The sequence below is a fragment of the Haliotis rubra genome, unplaced genomic scaffold (assembly GCF_003918875.1).
Source record: "Haliotis rubra isolate DU_JTF1 unplaced genomic scaffold, ASM391887v1 Scf518, whole genome shotgun sequence".
In the NCBI taxonomy this organism is placed as follows: domain Eukaryota; kingdom Metazoa; phylum Mollusca; class Gastropoda; order Lepetellida; family Haliotidae; genus Haliotis; species Haliotis rubra.
Genome location: NW_025767211.1, coordinates 646241 through 667762, shown reverse-complemented (window position 1 = coordinate 667762; position 21522 = coordinate 646241). Strand labels below are relative to the sequence as shown.

Sequence of the window (21522 nt, the reverse complement as noted above, 5' to 3'; positions counted from 1 at the left end):
TAGACAGTCTGGTTAAGGCCAACGATACCTTCCCTATCACCGACCGATACACAGACGCCGAGACTAGACCCCTGCTTATGAGGAAGGGTGTGTACCCCTATGAGTACATGGATAGTTGGCCCAAGTTCGCCGAGACCAGACTACCTCCCATCAGAGAATTTTACAGCAATCTGACCGACTCGGAAATATCCCAAGACGATTACTCGCACGCGATTAACGTATGGAATAAACTGGATTGTAAGAACCTGGGGGATTATCACGACCTGTACTTGAGGACAGATGTACTGCTGTTAGCCGACGTGTTTGAGACGTTTAGGCGGACATGTTTCAAGCAGTATAAACTCGACCCCGCATGGTATTACACCAGCCCAGGTCTGTCGGGATGCCTTGCTTAAAAAGACCGGAGTTAAGTTGGAATTGCTTACAGATTATGACATGCACCTATTCATTGAGAAAGGCTTGCGAGGCAGGATCTCCATGGCAACCAAACGATACGCGAAAGCAAATAATCAATACGTGAAGGGTTACGACCCTAGCAAGCCAACCAATCACATTCTCTACCTCGACGCCAACAACCTGTACGGCTGGGCTATGAGCCAGTATCTACCCACAGGGGGGATTCGAATGGGTGCCACAGGAGGTCGATGTTATGAGCATCGCACCAGATTCAAACAAAGGTTATATCCTCGAGGTTGACTTAGAATACCCCAAGGTATTACACACATCACACAACAGCTACCCCCCTGGCCCCCGAACGTATGAGGGTTAACCCAGACTGGATGTCTGAGTACCAACATAACTTGTTAGGTGGGCGGGTGGCAGACGTTTAAAAACTCGTGCCTAACTTAATGAATAAGACCAAGTACATAGTTCACTATCGCAACCTACAGCTGTACCTGTCGCTGGGTATGAGGCTGACCAAAATACACAGGGTGCTCATGTTCGACCAGAGCCCATGGATGGAACCCTACATCAGAATGAACACAGACCTCCGAAAGCTTGCCACCAGTGACTTTGAGAAAAACCTCTATAAGCTCATGAACAACTCGGTGTTCGGTAAGACTATGGAGAACCTGAGGAAACGCGTGACCGTGAAGCTGGTTCGGTCGAATGAGGAAGACAAGCTCAGGAGACTGATAGCCAGTCCGGCATTCAACCGTAGCAAGATATTCACCGATGACCTAGTTGCCCTACACATGAAGAAAAGCCACATAAAATTCAACCGGCCTGTTTACGTGGGGATGAGCATCCTCGATTTATCCAAACACCTGATGTACGACTTTTACTACAACGAGCTTAAGAAACAGTACGATGACAGGTGTGAACAGGATTGATGGAGGAGGGCACATAAAAGTAGTGCTAACATTTATTGCTTTAGATTCTGCAATGCATAAGTTTCACCATTTGTTGGTGGCATTTTAAGTAAACCTCTATGTCCTAAGAACAAATCATGAACAAAAATACCTCTTTCGACCTCAAAGAAGAAACTTCCAAAGAATTCAAAACTCTTGCAAATGCCAATTCGAAGCGAAGCATGGCGGTTGCAACACTTCACTCAGTCCCACTTGGAGATGAAAGTAGTCCAAAAAATATTGACCAATCAGCTTAAAACTTACCAAAATGATATCTCTTGGGAGATATCGCTTGATCTTGTACAAGCGATATCTCCTCTTTAAACCAGTATTGGATGACAAAAAGCATTGGACATGCATACAGCTAGTGTAACCAATGGCATTCCAGGATTGCAATCTCAACTTCCTCATACATGCGAGTTGATATCTCGTTACCGTTATCTCTTGGCGTTTAGTCCACCGCCGTAGTTCACTTGCTCACACACTGATACAAGCTGACAGGTAATGGAGCATATTGTAATAATTTTGCAATCATAATTGTAATTTTCTTGTATCTCTGATAGACATTATATACTTTCAAATACATAATCTCAATTTATGAAGTTTGATGTGAAAGGTCGTTTCGTCATATCTTTGGTATGTAAGGTAATTACATGAGGTTTGGTTGGTTTGTTGTTTAACGCCGAACTCAGCAATAATCCTGGTATGTTTCGGCGGTCTGTAAATAATCGTGTGTGCACCAGACAATCCAGTGATCAACAGCATGAACATCGATCTACGCAATTGGGATTTGATGTCTTGTGTCAACCAAGTCAGCGAGCGTGACCTCCCGATCCCGTTAGTCGCCTCTTAAAACAAGCATGAGTTACTGTTCAGGTGACCACTACGCGTGCCTATGCTTTTGATTATGATGTGTGCAACCGATGGAGTATGATACGCTCACCTTTCAGCTGGTGTATTCACAAATTGATGTTGAATCATTGTGATGCTGTGTAATATACATGTATTATAGCTTTGTTTTTGACAGAGATTTCCTAGGATTGCTGAATTTCGTTGCTTTAACTGAACAGGGAGATAACATTTTCAGGCATGGCATCTTCTTATTTGTTTTTCACATAGAGTCCAGGCTGCTTCTTGCTCGATAATAATCAATATATTTATTGATAGAGTAAGAAGTTCCTTATTAAGAGTTCAAATGGTAGCAAATGTTGTTTTTTAGTTCCGACACAGGATTTGATAATGTGTCGACATGTGACGACATCTGAAAAAAAGATGGAAGCTTAATTATCCGGCGCAGCAGAGCGTCATCTATTTATCAATCTGCCTGTGTTGAAACTTATATGTTTTCATTGCTGGACATTTCTAGACGATTTGGAAGGGATCAGGCTAAAACGGCCCCATGACAAAACGGCCCCAATTTTGCTTGACTAAAAAAGGGCCCCAAATTGGCTAAAACGGCCCCGGTGCAAAACGGCCCCGATGTTGCTTGAAATGACCCCGTACAATTGCAAAAAAAAGACGTGAAATATATTTGAGCATTTATATTGACATGTAACATATATTGAAAACGGAAAACGTCCTAACAACACACTCCTTGCGGCACACACAGCAGTACCATTAACGTGCTTGACCATGTATTTGTTTTCAATTTTAGTGCAATCTGAAGTTATATAATGGGTATTAAATAGAATAACAACACAGACAATAAACTTCCAATGGTTCTTGCATGATATCAACAAGGGAACAGTTCGTAGATATAAAGTCAGCGGGTGATGGGTCCATGGATTTGGCTGCATCTGGTCAAAAGTTGACCCAGCGATAGGTATCCATCCTTGTAACCTCTTCAGACCTCGAAGATATCTCCCTGTGTAGCTGTGGCAGAGTTGCGCAGGTAGGTTCGAAGTCGGCCTTCTTGAATCATCGGAACTTGTAAGGGCAACAGACTGGCTTCTCTGTGCAATTCAGGGATAAGTCAATGAAAGCCCGACAGATTTTAGATTTAGCATATTTAAACCACTTACCTGAAGTCCAAGTTCTTTGCACTTGCGCCATATTGCCTATTGTTAGACGATCTGTACAATATTCAGTTTTATTCATATCTTCCACATGCATTATTGGCCTCATGGACAATTAAACAGAATAAAATCATGATGAAAATGTCAAAGTTAATTAATTTAATAAGTAATTGAAAACTATGCCTTTTGATCTATCATTTATGACTAAGGTCACACATTGAAAAAACGCTGATTATTTGGGGGGGCATTTTGGCAAATATGGGGCCGTTTTCACTTGGGGCCGTTTAGTCATGGGGCCATTTCAGCCCAAGCATTTGGGGCCGTCATAGCCAATTTGGGGCCGTTTCGACTTGGGGCCGTTCTGCCGTGGGGCCGTTTCAGTTATAACCCATTTGGAAAATGTTTAATAAATTGCTGCTGCCCATAAATATTATGGGCAAGGCTATGAAATCTCAGGTTACCTTACATTTTGTGTGGTACCTTCGAAATACCTGTAATGATGTAAAGATGTGTATCGACTTGCAGAAAATTATTTCTGCAAAGTTACATAGGCTATCAAAACGACAAAAAATGGTTATATCAACACTCACAATACGGGTTCAGGCTAAAACGTCCCCACAGCAAAACGGCACCTGGCGAAAACGGCACCATTTGGACATAACGGAACCTCGACTTGGCGAAAACGGCTACAAATCTTATGGCGAAAACGGCACCAACTAAAATCTTATGGGGAAAACTAGTTTGTTATAAGATAATCGGATTGCAGATAGTAAATACATCTACTATTATGTCGGAACTATCAAAATTTAAGAACAAGGGTGTATTTTTTATATTCAAGGATACGATGTGAAAGCTACTTTATACGGTAACGGCGCATTGAATAACTCAACTAATAGTGACATTCTGAACTCATTACAACAGTTCATTTCTAAAAGTAACCGCTTCAGGTAATTATCAAATCTACGTATATATTCAATGTAAGGCAAGTTTTATATAACTTGATTTTCCGTGGCTGCTCATTTCGTTGCTAGGCATAACCAACACCATACCGAGCATATTTATTATTCAATCATTTATCTGTTATTTTGTCACAGTATTTTGCTTTTGTTGTCAAATTATTTCAATTATGTATCCAGCTATTGGAACAATGTACTGGAGTTGCGTCTATATAAGCCACCAGGTTTCGAAATTTGTAACATCATTTTGAAAAGAAAAAATCCAAAGATAATATTTTTTTAATTTACATATATATTAAAATATCTAGTTTTACAATATAACATGAGTTTTGAAATTGTATATTTATTTCTTATGAAAAAGAAAAAAAATATCAAATGGCACATCTGTGACATCAACCACTGGAGTTGTGACACATGAAAATTGAGTAAAATTGGTTGGTGTAAAGTAAATTTAAAAATATATTTTCCCTAATTTTGTTACTGTAAAGTGTAGAATATACTGGGATAAGTTAGTTACCATAATATTTTTTGTTTGATTTTGACTTAAGTTTGTCGTATACAAACATCTAACATAAATATGCACAGATTTTGGGAATGACTCATATTTTAATATAATCTTGCTAATGTTATAATGAAATGAAATAAAACATAAGTCAACGTCATACTTTGTTTTATATATGGTGTCGTTTTAGCCCAGAAATCAGTAGCCGTTTTCGCCAATATGGTGCCGTTTTTGCCGAACAAATTTGGTGCCGTTCTGCTGTGGTGCCGTTTAAGCTATAACCCCACAATACCAAGCATACTTTTGTCGACGTTCAGCAAGATCTGTGCCAGTCAATTTTGTCAAGAAAGTCGATTTCAAGTTCATAAAATGTGTAGTATGAGTTAAAGGGCTACGCGCTGGTTTTTCTTGATCACATTTTATTTCTCCAGGTTCTGTGGTTCCATAATCACCCTAGGTTCGGGCGTTTTAAAAAATATGTACAGATTGTTCAGCTTGACCTGATCAAGTGAATGCTAATGCATTGTGTGACCTTGTCACAACTGGTTGGGTCTATTATTGTGAAGGGGTGCACCTTTGTCAGTTGATTGTCAACATGTCGCTGTTTCACATCTTAGTGTCGAGAAATCGTCAGCAATGTCCTAGCTTTACTTGCAAAAGTGTTGTTTTGCGGGACAAGTTCTGTAACGTATCCATGTATGCGTGCTTCGGACAAACGCAATATTAATAACATTCTCTGCTCCCCTATTTAATGAAGTTAACTCGACCTGCCGTTTGTGCCATTTGACCTCCCGGGTCATGCATTTGTAGAGTAGCTCAGGTCAAGCTGAACAAGCTGCAGTAACATGTGTTAAACTGAGATTGATTGTTACTAACGGGTAGATTGCTCTTGTTACTAACGGGTAGATTGCTCAGTATCATCAACAATAAGCTAGCTGAATGACAAGGCAGCAATGAAGGAGTTACATGTTGCATGTTCAGACTGCAAATTGTCAAGCGTAGCATCTCTTTATAGCCTCTACGGACTTAACATTCTCAGCAATCTTTAGCAAATCGAGAAATCTGTTCTCACTCTCTCTACCGATCCGCATAGTACTCATTGTTGAATACAAGCGACAAACCCCTTTCCATGGCAATAAGAACTGTCTGCCAAAACATATGAATTGTAAACAGTGATGGGATATGTAAAAATCAGTACTAAATGTAACTGTATGAACTCAACCAACAGGCGAGATCGTGACTAAAATTTCAGACTAATATTGTTTCATGCGTGATGATCTCGCCTGTTGGTTGAGTTCATACAGTTACATAATAATAAGCTTAATTTTATTCTTACTACAAACACAAATCATCGTGCTGTAAATGAAACTGCCATTTTTCTAACGCCATAAGACCAGTGGAACGGCTTTCACCAGTGCTCGTTTTGGTTTTATCATTGATGTCACAAGACGTTTCTTCTGTCATTGAGAAGAAGAAAAGAGGTCTTTTAGGGGGAGGTCTTGCACAATTTTGTTCCTCGTCCACAATTTACACTGTGTACAGACAATAACATAAATAACAATTGTTTATATAGGTTGGACATTGTATTGTGCTTTAATTTTGAATTCATTCGAGAATTTGATATATTTTGATAATTAGATAAATTAAATTCAACAAAGCAGATTTATTTGAATGTTTACACAATGACACAAGTTTAAGTACACTAGGTCAAACCAATAAAACTTTTAATATATATCTTTCTAAATTGTAAATTCTAAAATTCACATAAAATGATACTCGTCTTCAATGAAAATATTTCCCTAGCTATTACAACATGCACATAAACGGTCTTCCCTTGGAATATTATTGTATCTACCAATTTCTAACATTAGGTAATGAGTGGACCTTCACATTTGCGTGATCAATTTTCTATCTTTGACAACCTGATCAATGTACATTGCATAACAAAAAGTACATTGATGTTTTTGTATTAAAATAATTTACCATCTAACTCTAACTCAGATCTCCATTTATTAATATAAATATTAATGAGACGCTTTTTTGCAACTTTACAAAAAATATCAACATTCACATCAGGAAATTCCTAAACGTGTCCAAACCAAGTTCTTATCGCATATTTTAAAACCAATCAACCAAGATTTACAACCCTATTTAAACCCGTTAAACATAGACCATAAATAACCAGCAGTATACTGTTCTCACTGCGTAATAACTTAGACCAATAACTTAACACTCGGACATACGTATTAATATATAAAGGGTACCTCCCAAGTTCACAATATACAACAACTGTTGAAAATTTGGCGTGGATTTGCAAAATACCCCTGCAAAATTTTAAGTGAATTCTTTCAGTGCATTTTGTGATTCCCCACAATTCACATTAAGATTTTATATATCATTTAAAATATTTTTGTTGGGTCTCCAAAATTAATTCACTGTTCATGTGGCTGTAACACTGAGGTTGAGCGTGCCACCATATCCTGAAGCAGTACGTATATTCTTGGTTGATAGGACCTAATGGGAGGGAATATATACAAGAACAATGATTATTTCAGGAATATGTATGCAGATGGTATCAACATGAAATATGCATATATACGAAAAACCTATTTCGTGGAATTTGTTTCAATATGACAACAATATTAGAAACTATTCATAAATATGACAACTATTTTAGGAAATATGTATAAATAATATTTTAGCTAAACTATTTTTCTGGTATAGGACTAATAAAGAGATAATTATTTCGGTAAATATGTATTAATGTGATAACTAGTGTAGGCAATATATTTAGGGCGTATGTGCAGGTATACATCTATTTCAGGGAATATGTTAAATGCGTGAAAATACTCGTTCTCAATAATATGAATAATAATAATATGATATGTGAATGAGATTATCACTGAAAAGTTCAGGGATGAATTCATTTCCTATTTTTCTAATATTCCCGAAACATTGCAAACTGAATCTCGCTAATGACGTAACAGTACCATAGGATATTGACGAATTTCCGTAGAGAGTATTCATACTACCTTCAGGGGAAGCTGAAATGAGTGACAAGGGTTCCCTTTGGAGGTTTCCGGTGACCGTTTGGGGCGAGACACGAACTCAAATGAGTTGCAAATCGAACATATTGTTAACGATCCTCTTTATTTATGAGCAGTACTTAATTGGACCCAGCAAAGGTAATTCCCCATTATCAAATAGTTTTTCACTTTTCAATAATATGATTATGAATAATGTTATCCCTGAAATGTTCAGGATTTAATTTAAATGTTTGGGGCAAGACACTAGGCTCCAAATAAGTTGCGAAACGAACATACATCTGTATTTCTAAACGGTTTTCCTTACTCTTAAGCAGCATTTGTAAACAACAGAGGTAATTCTAAATTAATAATTCGACCTTTGATTGGTAGGTGAAGGCTGTTTGTTTACAGGCTGCCCTTGTTTTACAGGAGTACTGCAGTGTGGCGTGGGACAATATACACATACATATTTTTTATGCACCTATTGCGTGTGTGCATGATACCATTATGGCGGGGAATGTTTAACCATTTCGTGAAGTAGGCTACTCATTGTTCAGTCATATAATTTTCACGCAGTTTTTGCCTTTTACTTTTGATATTATGCCATGTTGTATGTGGAAGTGCGCCTTTTTGGAGTACTGATTGCATGTAGTGCATTAAGAGGTTTTGAGCGTTCAAACGCAAGAACGAATATGCCAGCATGCTGTCGGCCATATGGACAGTGTTTGCTATTTTCTTACCAGTATTCCTAATGTTTCCGTAACTATGAAATTACACAATTCTTGTACGCTATAAAACGTTCTCTCCCTACGTCGTTCACATTCAGCTCATTTTATCATTATGTTGATCGCATTGAGAAGAGTTATAAACAAGACACATTGATATAAAGATTGAAGAAATCATTAGACTGTATGTTTTCAAAACTTATTTAAAAACAAGCTTGTTACAGACCAATTTGACCCAAGCGAAAGAGTTTACATTATAAACGATTAATGACAGCAGATACACAACTGAAGAATTGTTTAGGAACACTCGAATGTTTCATATAACTATAGTCAGAGCATTAAAACTACAAAGACATTACCATGATACATGTCCTCTCTAAGCTAAGTCCATTGAACGATTCTGACTGCATAAACACATGTTTATGAAACAGTGTCGAATAATGATGCAAGGTTTTTGCAAAAGGTTTAGCCTATCCTTTTTCTCGTAGCACCGGTCATAAACGCGTGCACAGGTAAATGCACTGTTTACCTGAAAAAACAACAACAAGGGAGCATATGGTATACGTCAAAATAGGGAAATGCATTTTATATCAATTTGGTTACCCATCAATAACAAGAGTGACGCACTATAAAATTGTATAATCATAAAACCCTCTTAATAATATATATTAATTTCATAAGAAAGTTTTACGGTTATAGATCATACATGTTCCTTTACAATTATTATACATATTCACAGATAATACATATCTCTTGATTATACGCTATACCAACAATTCATATTCCTTGATAATAAATCCTTTCGAGCATGCTATTGTTATCAATATTTCAAACAAAACCATATCACTCTTACTCAGAAGTTGTTGTCTCAAGGGAACTACATTCAAGGCCCCAGTATGGCCTTCAAACAATTTGATGGTACACATGTGGAGGACAATGCCAAATTTGATGCATTCGTGACGAAAATCATGCCTGATGCAAGTATGATCCAAGAGACGATTTATGTCCATTTCCTTTGTGAATCAGGCATTTATTATCATCTCTAAATGATCAGGGATAACATATTTTACTTCAGTAAAAACTGATAATGGATATTCCCTGATAATACACATTGCTTAATCAAGCACATTCCCTGATAATACACATTCTCTAATAATATATATTCCCTGATAATACACATTCTCTAATAATATACATTCTACCATAACATTTAAGTATGTTCGTTTTTGATAGGCTGTTACTAAAAAATTAGAAGACTTTAGTGAAAATTGTTCAATAACCACTTCTGAGAGCCGGTTCACTGCGCGTAGGAATATTTTGCACTCATTAACCCTTACAAAGGTAAACAACACTACGCAAGGGTAATAAGTGCATATTTAAAACGCGTTTTATTCATGGTGGATATGTCATGGTAGAATGAAGATAATCCTATTGTGTTTACATTTTGGAAGTGATTATAGTTGGTTGAACGCTGCTAAATGTCATTTAAAACCGAACGCGCCCCTGATAATACACATCCCATAATAATGCATATTCCTGATAATATACATTCCCAAATAATATATTTTACCTTATAATACAGAATTCTTGTTAACACATATTCCGTCACAATACTCATTGTCTAAAAATACACATTCACTGATAATACACACTGCATAATTACACATATTCCCTGATGATGCAAAATCCCTGCAATATATATTCCCTGATAATACATATTCCCTGTAAATACACATTCCCCAATAATACATTTTACCTGATAATACAGAATTCTTGTTAACACATATTAACACTCATTGTCTAATAATACATATTCACTGATAATATACATTGCTTAATTACACATATTCCCTGATGATTAAAAATCCCTGCAATATATATTCCCTGATAATACATATTACCTGATAATGCACATTCCCTAATAATACATATTACTTTATAATACGGTCAGAATTCTTGTTAACACAAATTTCCTGTTAACACTCATTGTCTAATCATACATATTCACTGATAATACACATTCCCTAATAATACATTTACCTGATAATACAGAATTCTTGTTAACACATATTAACACTCATTGTCTAATAATACATATTCACTGATAATACACATCCCCTAATAATATTCCCTGACAACACATATTCCCTATTATTGTGGATATAGCCTATCTTATATACAATATATGATCTACCTTATATACACTATGTGAATAAGCAATATATTTGAACTTGGATCTCAAGGATCAGCTTTTAATCGTCACCGTCTTAATCGTTGCAGGATGTACAAGAAGGTTGTGGAGAAGTTTGTGGCATTAAAAATATTCAGTCTCATCCGTGACGACGATGCCGTGGATCAGATACACCACAGGATGATGGTCATCGTTCTGGTCATTATGACAGGCTTCTTTAGCGCTAAAACAAAATGGGGCTCCATCGACTGTTGGGTACGTTTATTTCACAGCTTATGAAATATTCACCTGTCAATTGTCTTAATCACGTAACTCCAGACGCATTTTGTACAAATATTACGAGCAATGTTACTGCTAGATCAAGCCGTTACTCTTCCTCCCCCTTCATTTATGCTATGGTAATGTGTTGGTCGCAACGATTTCACTTGGGATGGCACGGCCCTTGGCATAGTCCATGGAACAGTGCGGTTAAGCGTCATTTGCAAACCTTAGGGCTATTAGCGGTACTATATATAACCAGTTTTAGTACAGCCAGTTGTGTTTCATATTGATTGCTTCAATACCAAATACTTGACAGGCAACACACCTTCTGTTGATGTCCAGCATATGGTCATTTCACAACTCTGTTCTCACGCGTGACATAACCTGTAGTACATTAAACAGAGTACTGGTAAACTTATAAATAATACATTTGTAGAGCGCCTAATACCCATCTTAGTAATGCTCAGTGGCGCTAATTATACGCAAAGCACAGGCTTTATTATATTACCCCGGATAACCCAAGCTGCCTCTGAGGGGCTAGAAGGATAACAGTCATATAACATCTATCCCACTGGGTACCCATTCACTGCTGGGTGATAAGAGCCAATTTAAACAAACACACTTGCCTGACCACATGCATGCTTCGTTATGGGGCAGGACTGAAGTCCTAGAAACATTCGTTTGTAGCTGATTTAACATGTTCATCAGTTTATGTACAGCTATTGTAGCATGGACTCTTCTTTGTTTTGAAGGTTCCAAAAGAGTACAACGACGACAATTTCAAACTCTACATCCAGCAGTACTGTTGGATCAGCAACATGTACAACGTGCCGTTCAGTGAATATCTCCCCGAGGACGTTGACGAGAGAATGTCAGAGGACAGGAGTCTCCGATTTTATCGCTGGGTATTTCTGGTGTTCCTTCTGCAAGCGCTCATGTTCAAATTTCCCAATTTCATTTGGAGATCCTTCAACACTTTTTCTGGCATCAACATAAAAAAGGTCGTGGAACTGGCCATCAAGTCCCAGCTGGAGGGAGAAGAGGATAGGGAGATGAACACGAGATACACAGCAGAATATATCCACAGATGGTTGAAGTCATACAGGCACTTTGATTCCAGTCCTCTAGCAAGATTTCAGTCTATGCTCTTCAGCGTTGCCTTCTGTTTGGGGAAGCGTTCGGGACGGTTCCTGACAAGGCTCTACCTATTTGTCAAGGTCCTCTACCTCATCAATGTATTAGTACAGTTCCAGATCCTATCGGCCTTCCTTGGTTTCAACTTCTGGGGTTACGGTGCCGACGTTGTGAGGATGTTACAGGCTGACGCACCAATGAAGGACTTGGATCACTTCCCACGGGTTAGTATGTGTGACTTTGAAATCCGCCAGCTCCAAAACATCCAACGCCACACAGTGCAGTGCGCCCTCCCCATAAACATGTACCTGGAGAAGGCTTACGCTGCTCTGTGGTTCATCTTTGTGATCCTCGCATTGGCGACCCTCATCAGCCTCATCAAGTGGACAGTGGCGGAAGTCTTTACCTCAAGGAGGGAGGGATTTCTGAACAAGTACCTCGAGATGCTCCGAGAGATGGATTTTGAAGTGGACGTCCGGTTGTTCCAGCACTTTGTGAGGCGGTATCTGAGAGATGATGGCGTCTTCTTGATGAGGATAGTGACGAACAACGCTGGGGAGCTTCTTGCCTTTGATATCCTGAAGCTTCTTTGGGCAAAGTATAAGAAGGAGCTGCACAAATCAGATGACGATGAAGACCTTTTGTCAGATACCAAACCTCTTACCAACGGACCTGAATAGTTCCTGGTTGTACTGAGTTGCAATGCCTGAGTCAATTTCCAGCGCCGACAAATTGTTTTGACGACCTTCAAATACTAACGTTTTCGCCTAACTCGTGTGGTGCTGGTAAAAAAGTTAATGATTATTTTTAAACATTTTGTAGATTAGCTGTTTTGCTAACACCTAACGTCTCCTTAGGTTGGGTTTGTAGTGAGAGAGTGAGTTTGTTTCAACGAAGCTTTGAACAGTATTTCAGTTGTCAGCTTTGAATGGAAGGAAATCCTGATAGAGAACATATATGTCTCAGACATTTGCCACTACGGGACCCCGTTCTGCACAGCAATTGCAACTCCTGAGACGACAGGAACACCATTGCTGCTACTTCCGTTTGATGAACTGAAGGATGAACTGATTGTCTCAAGGTTATTGTGATTTAGTAATCTGGACATTATATAATCGAGAGAATCCTCTGTAGATTGAACATGTTCAACATATAATAAGCGATAAAAAAACAATTATGAAAAGATTTGACGATTACATGTAAGTATATAAATTTACATTAACGTTTGTAGAAAATGATATTCGGCGATTTTGTTTCGTTGAAGAGAACATTAACACGAACACAATTTTGAAAATTTGTAAAAAGTATATATTAGTTTGTAAACAAAGTAACTGGAGACAGTTCAATAGCACGCCCTTTCATAATACAATGATAATAATTCCCAAAACATGTGATCCTCAAGATGATACAATGTATCATAACTGTTATTGCACACTTTGTATGTCATATACTCAACATATTATTGGACCACAAATTGACCGATATTTGCTAATATTTCCTACGAATATGGAAAGAGTTTTGTCGCTTGCTTAAATCACGTGTGTTCATTTGTTTCAGGACTGAATAAAACAACATTGAGCCTTTAACTATTTATTTTTCTATTTTTAGGACTTTAACCATGATGGATATTTCTCAGTTTATTGCAAGTATATTTTTTCTGTCTTAGTGTCATCGCTGTTCACAAACTAATATGCAGTGTTAAGACAGACTACCCTAAGGGAAACATTAAAATATATCTATTGCGTCATTTATGGTATTTTGATGTTGACACAGCGTTGAGAACGCCCAAACAAACCGACTTCCACCGATGGAAACCTGTGAACACCAAATTTGAATTGGCTCTCAGTTTCTCTCGAAAAATGGAAGAATAATAAGTTGTTGTTTTTAAAAAAAGCATGTAGGATAGTAAACGACCCCAGTTTGAATGTGAATATTAATATACGGAGGCGTGAGTCCCCCAAATACAATAGAAAACATGTGTGTTCTCGAGGTAAGTGTTCAGCAAAACTATACGCGTCGATATTTATTTGTATGATCTTTATTGTTAATAATTATCATCTTGTGATTGACTATGTAATGATGGAAAACACATTTGCAAAAGGATCATAAAACATTATCTAAACTCTTAAAATACAAAGTGCTTGGGGGCCTGTAACATATATACAAACGTCATCGTCAGAAAATATATTGTGTATTGGACGAAAGACATTCTACAGGATCTACCAGGCAACATGGGGGTCACTGCAAAAATCAGCCGTGACACCAGGTATTGCGAATATGCTAAGAATAGAACTTTTCAAATATATACAGCAGGTCACGTTCCAAAGATGGAGGACTGTTATGACAATGGCAGCCACCTCAAGACAGAGCACCTAATTCTTTTATCAATACTTCAAGATATCAAATATCAATCATGATACTGTAATATTTTTCTTTGAAAATATCACTATGCTTGCGAAATGCATTCCAAGTCACCTCACTCCTTCCTAGAAGACGTGAGATAACCACCAGATCCCCACTGTCCCCCCAACTACCCCCTCCCAGTCCTAGAACCTGTCCCCACGTTATCTTCCTTGTGTTAGTGGCCTGAGACAGCTCGACATCAACAGTTGACAGGAGGGATCGAGAGGGCAGACAAAGGTATGGTATGCTTTCTAGATACGAGCATTTAACTAGTCTAGTATTTTTCACCGATCTAGAACACTGACATATGTTAAAACAGCGACTATATAATTATTGTTGTGTGTGAAAAGAAAAAAAATACATGCGGAACTTGGACAATTATTCTTTTTCAGAGATGCAATATTTTAGTTAGCAAAAATAGTAAAGTTTGTTTGAAATTATTTAAATCCAACTGGACAAAATAAGTCATTCTGTTTTTTTCAAATTTACTACTTTCTGCAATTTTAATCTAAGCAGGTGTAAAAATTCAAGGTATGCACTAGTTACAACGATCGCATAAAATGCACGTGCAATACGATTATACGATATACAGATGTCGAAACACGACAGCAAATATTAATTCTATGTATTACGAATATATTCTGCGCAACGTCATCAAATTTCATTCAAATAGTCAAAATTTATAGATTTTAACTTTCTGTTCTACATATAACGTTTTTCGACAGCTCACTTGTACCATATATGAAATCTGCACGTATTTGTGTATTTTCCATGTCATAAAACTGGTTAACAAAAGTTTTAATTTAATACTCGGAGGTGACATTTAACGTGTTTCAAATATCAAAGAAACCAACCTAAACTGGAAATTTTCGATTTCAGTGCACCTACCTTTCAGAGACAGTAAGTATTGAGGAAGGAGGATACTCATCCCAATGTAAGTAGATACCTTCAAATTATTATGTTCAATCACAGGCAAACTGTAGCGCATGTTTCTCTCTGTTGCGCAAACCCTATTTGCGCTACAGTTTGCCTGTGGATCAATGCATGCCGGGTATGCATTGTTTACTTCTTTTATATGTATGTGTTGTAAAATCATAACAAGATCAATATTTGAACATTCGCTATGGAAATAGCTTGTTAATGACGTATCATTTTGTTAAACTTTAACCACATGCAAGACGTTTAGCATGAAAATGTTCATTGAAGGAGAGATGGGGGGAGGGGGAGGAGGGTGCTTTAACCTGTTATCCGTTCTTTTAATATTTTAAATATTACCTTACTAGTGAAGCATCATGATCGATAGACACATATATCTAGGTAGGATATGCTGAACAAACCCGATCGTACGAAATCTGTGAAGATCCGGGTTAGAATTGATCTTCAGCAACCCATGCTTTGTTTAAGAAGCGACTAACGGAATCGGGTGGTCATTCTCGCTGAGATCTAGGTCACTGTATCTCAATGATACTGATGATATCAATGACAGAAATGTCCAGTCAAGATTCGATTATAAACAGTCCGCCGCCATATAACTGGGATATTGCGGCGTTTAACAACAAACAAGCTAACGGTCAAGCTGATAGAAATTATAGTATCCGAATCCTAAATACCTTTACTCTTTGGTGCTATCATTTATTTCATTAAATAGTTTAGATATTTTATTTGTTAACTTTGCTTCATACTAAATGCATTTGGTTCGTCTCCCTATCACAATACAGACCACTCGAGTATTTCCTGTACAAGGCGATAATACGTGACAGCACTGATATGGCCTACAGACACATTCAGATTAAAAATCTGCCATGTCTTGCAAAGGGTTAATATCTTTTTGAAATATAAAGTTTGTGAGTGAGTTGGATTCCCGGTTCTATCAGCAGTAGTATCACGGCGTGTCAGGTTAATTTTTGAGAAAATACGAAGTGATGAAGGTTGCAGATGCTTACCACCTTGGCGAAACCTACGAACACGTTAGTGTTGCTGCTAATAACCTAGAAACATAATCAGGCGATCTGGATTCGAACCAACAATCACATTCTTAAAAAAATATGGTCATTTGTGCCCATCCATTTGGCGAAAACCATTATCTTTTATGTTTGAAAAGATGACTATTATTATGTTATCTTGTACAAATACGCATTGTCGTATGACCAACATTACACGATTTGGGGCGGACGGGTAGTCTCGTGGTTGAAGCGTTCGCTTGTCACGCTGAAGACCCGGGTTCGATTCCCCACATGGGTACAATGTGTGAAACCCATTTCTGGTGCCCCTCGCCGTGATATTTCTGGAATATCGTAAATGCGGCGTAAACCTTAACTCACTCACTCACTCACTACAAGATTATGTTTAATCCTTAAATGTCGTGTTTTGTTTCCTGTCCATTGTGACAGTTAAATGAGGAAAGTGGACTAATATTTTCAGGTTGAAACAAGCGCTTGACCAGCTTGCAAAACTATCTGCTGCACGGGCAACGCGTGACGATGACCTCATTGACCAGTTACACCATTACGTTGCTGTGGGAACGTTGTTGGCGCTCGCTGTGTTGGTCGGTGCCAAGTCCTTTGTGGGTGCGCCTATCAATTGTTGGGTAGGTCAATAATATATCATACCTTTGATAATGCTGTACTTGTCTGTCCAGATATATTTTAAAAAAATCAAGTCTTGAATAACATGGTATACTTTGATTGAATCATCTCTTAAGGTAATTGTTTTGTGTAATATTTATGGGAAGTAATATATTATGAATATTATAAGATCAATCTATATCGGGGTTTAAATGTCAGTAAACAGGTTTTATATTCATCAAAACGTGAAGAAATATTCCTTTCATATATTGTGCTCAATGAATTGCATCAATATCCCAACCCATATTGCTACAAATTTCGGAATCCCTAAGTCTCTCGTAGGGTACAAATGTGGAACTTGCACGTCATGCGACCGACAGCTGCCTTGGCTATTGGTCACCAATGAAACATATAAGCAGTTTGTGGACCACTGATAACGGTACTTTTTATCCCCCTACACCAAGGGGTAAACGATTTCAGTAACCGCCGTGTGCTTTTGTTGCTTTTGTACTTTCATATTGTGCCACCAGTGTTATATACAAAATATGTAATAATACTTTCAGGTACCGAAAGAATACGACAAGGATCATTTTCAAGATTACGTGAACGCTTACTGTTGGATATCCGACATGTACAACGTGCCTTTCTCAGAGTCACTTCCGGTTGCGATTGATGATCGGATGTCCGAAGACCGAGACGTCAGCTTCTACCGTTGGGTCATCGTCATGTTCATGGTCCAGGCATTTATGTTTGAGATCCCGCACATGATATGGAAAACAATGAAAGGCTTCTCGGGCATTAACATGGAAAAGATCGTTGGCATGACGCTGGACACACAGATGCAGCCGGAAGCTGACCGCGACACCAAGATGAAGCATATCTCCATCTTCATCGACAGATGGCTGAAGACGTACCGCCGATTTGAACAAAACCCGTTCGGGAATCTGAAGAACAGGTTAGCTAACGTTTTCTTCTGCTTTGGCAAACGTTCAGGCTGTTACCTCACCAGACTGTATCTTTTCGTGAAGCTGCTGTATTTGGTCAACGTTGTTTCTCAGTTTCAAATCCTTACCTCTTTCCTTGGGTTCAACTACTGGGCGTACGGAGGTAATGTTCTTGAACTTCTAGCCGGCGACTCCTATTGGGTAGATCTACAGAACTTTCCCCGCATTGGAATGTGCGACTTCCAGATACGGCAACTTCAGAATGTTCAAACATTCACGGTTCAGTGTGTCCTGTCCATCAACCTCTTCCTGGAGAAGATCTATGCTGCACAGTGGTTTGTTCTTCTCATCCTGTCTCTGCTGACCCTAGGGAGCCTGATTTCCTGGACAGTTGAGGAGGTGTTCACATCAAGGCGGGAGAAGTTTCTCAACAAGTACCTGTTCATGTTTAAAGATGGCGGAGATTCGGTTGACCTGAAGCTCTTCAAGAAATTCGTGCGACATTATCTCCGAGATGACGGCATCTTTCTGTTACGAGTTGTCGGCAACAACACCAGCGATATTATGACCTTTGATCTCCTAAAACACCTATGGGCCAAATTTAAGAAGGAGCATCACAAATCTGATGACGAGTTCAGTCCTGAAACAAAATCTTTCGTCAATAGCTCAGTATAAATCAGATGTTATGAAGGTGTATCTATTTCTCCATCTAGGTCTGATAGAGCTTGTTTAATTATTTGATTTTGGTTTCTATATATTGATAAATGTCTACTTCCAGATTTAAACAATAGGTTAACCCAGAAATATATGCAGGAATGAATTTCATAGTTAAACTAAGAAACACAATGACAGTAGCAAGAGTACTTCAAAATTTAGTGGGCGTTTGAAATACAATAGAAGTCACTGATACTAGCGACAGTGGTCAAATTTCCAAAACAGACTTTTGCTGGACATGACCTGCCATCAAGGTGAAAACATAATCTTCAGGGTGGTTTGGTGAAATGTGAAATGATGGAAATATGCGCTTGCCCACCTATGTAGTCTAAGCACCTTCTAGAAAGTTCCATACAAAGATAGATTAGTCTATAGCTGCCCTAGGATGCATTCGAATGCCACTTTCAAAATGGTCAAACACATGATAGCATTCTTGCACAGATTGCGTCTCCTGAAGAAATCCCGGAATTACTATAGCTACGGTCAAAGACGTGAGGTAAATCGCTTTCTTTCAGTGACCCATGTTTCTGGACGATCTCTGGTGTACCAACAAATTCATGTTTTACACGAAGACTTTTCACAATGATTTGTAAATCAAAACACTTGAAATTCTATCATGTTTCCTGGGAATAATTCCGTCCAGATCATTAAAGTTTCATTGTATCATTGTATTCTGAAATATATGTGGTGTATGTGTTTATAATAGCGATTGATGTAAGCAATACTAGCTCAGCATTGAGTTAGTTCAATATCGTTATATTATTTATCTGTATCAGCGCGCTTTCTGAAATGGGCTTTGTAGCGTTACATTAGTTTTCTGATATCACATTGTTTTATAAAAAGCCTTGTTTTATCAGACTCTCATTGTTTTATGAAATTAGTGTTGTTTTATCATAATAGTGTTGTTTTATCAAATTAACGTTAGTGCTTCTCTGTATACACTGGATTGGATACAAATGCTTCATTTTAAATATTATCATTTCTGACTAATGAAAACTATAATGTCTGATCTTTAGCGCTTCTTGGTTTATCTCAAGCAGTGATTAACACAGTTGTACATAACGAGCGTATCTTAGTAAACAGAGCATATATATTCTCAATCAAACCGTTATTTTCAATTGCTTGCGATTAAATATACCTTCCTAAAAACTCATTTTGCATCATCAACGTACCTGTAAACGTAAGGGCCACTGGAATTCAAATTTTAACTGCGATAGCCATACTTAATTTATAAGAAATATTTCTTGTGCGTTACAGTTTCAACAATTATCAATTCTTGAAAAACCATGCTCACTGGTTCAAAGAAAACTTATATAAAGAAAATAATATAAACTTACATAGAATCACAACAAACTCAATGTATCAATAGCTCGATTTCGTGTCAGCAATTATATTGCCTTTTACCTGATATATATTTGTGAATACAGGTTCATAGCATATTTAAATTTAGATGTGCACCATAGCGCACTAGTCTACTAGTACATAAAGGTATATGGTGCGGGTTGGACTGATTGTCAATACTGTGTACTCAGATCTACCAAGTGAACTATTTACTCCCAATTATGATGTTCTTGTTATGTGACATAAAATATATGTTTTCATGTTTATATTTTTTATTGAATAAACAATACACAGTCGTTATTGCGAACCCCGTTTATCGGCATTGTTTACTGAAACTGTCCAAGTGAGTGAAGAATATTCCAGCAATATCTGGCCACAATTATCTTGTCCCTACTGCGGTTCGGAGGAGTGAGTTTGTTTTACGCCTCTTTTAGAATATTTACTAACTGGACACTTAAAATAGGCTTCATGCATTAGACCCATGTGTGGAATTGAACCTGTTTTTTTTGGCGTGACGAGAGAACGCTTTAACCGCTTGGCTAGCCATCCGCCCCAAATCTTGTAATCTTGGTCATACGACTTCCAGGATACTTCTCAAATAATACATTGATCGGGCGGTTCTACAAGAAAGGCCTCTCCAGGTGACACAATCACAGGTTGGAGATGATACGCTCACCTTTATGCGTACTCTTGATGTATTTGATAGTGAATCATGGTCACATGGTCAGCATACAATCGGTATCGAACAATGGACTCGGGTTTTGTACTGATAATGGATAAGAGGTTGCGTGTGTATTTAAATTGTCTTTATGTTACTTTGGTGATTATATGTACATTAAACTACCTTAGTAACGAACTGACGGATATAGCCAACGGTTTCTTTTGTCCCAAGTACTTGCTGTATGTTTCAGTCTAAATACCCACGGATATTGCGAAATTAAATTAGTTGTCACTTTGGGTTCGTTATAACTGTAGTTTATTGTAGCTGATTGTTACAACCATGTGTGTTAGCTATGCGTTGATACTATATCATTTGTTTGTTTGTTTGTTTGTTTAACGCCCACTCAGCAATAGTCCAGCTGTATCACGGCGGTCTGTAAATAATTGTGTCTGGACTAGACAATCCAGTGATTGACCTCATGAGCGTCGTTCAAGGAAATTGAGATATGATGACATGTGTCAACCCGTCAGTTAGCCTGACCACCTGATCCCGTTAGTCGCTTCTGACGACCAGTATGGGTTGTTGAAGATCAGTTCTAATCCGGACATACCCGGGCCTGACACTTTATGACTCATATGTATGTATGTAAAGGCGACAAAACCATTTTCATAATTATAACAAGTCTCAAACCCTCACAATATTTGAAATATGTGAGATGCATGTCAGTGATTGG

The 21522-nt window shown here is 37.9% G+C and overlaps 2 protein-coding genes across 3 annotated transcripts; both read left to right on the top strand.

The window, feature by feature from the left end:
• The first annotated feature begins 1741 nt into the window (after positions 1–1741).
• LOC124292457 (innexin unc-9-like) lies at positions 1742–13748 on the top strand. Its single transcript, XM_046729545.1, has 3 exons — positions 1742–1853; positions 10857–11022; positions 11781–13748. Exons 2-3 carry the CDS (start codon positions 10858–10860, stop codon positions 12840–12842), a joined length of 1227 nt encoding a protein of 408 aa, XP_046585501.1. The 5' UTR covers positions 1742–1853; position 10857; the 3' UTR covers positions 12843–13748.
• An 820-nt stretch (positions 13749–14568) lies between these two features.
• LOC124292458 (innexin unc-9-like) lies at positions 14569–20424 on the top strand. 2 transcript variants are annotated; one of them, XM_046729546.1, is made up of 4 exons: positions 14569–14802; positions 15445–15499; positions 16987–17152; positions 17693–20424. In XM_046729546.1, coding segments are annotated over exons 2-4 (1224 nt in total). In that variant the 5' UTR covers positions 14569–14802; positions 15445–15497; the 3' UTR covers positions 18749–20424. The 2 variants fall into 2 exon arrangements, with proteins under 2 accessions (XP_046585502.1, XP_046585503.1); XM_046729547.1 differs by lacking the exon at positions 14569–14802 and having other exon boundaries at positions 15236–15499.
• The last annotated feature ends 1098 nt before the right edge of the window (positions 20425–21522 follow it).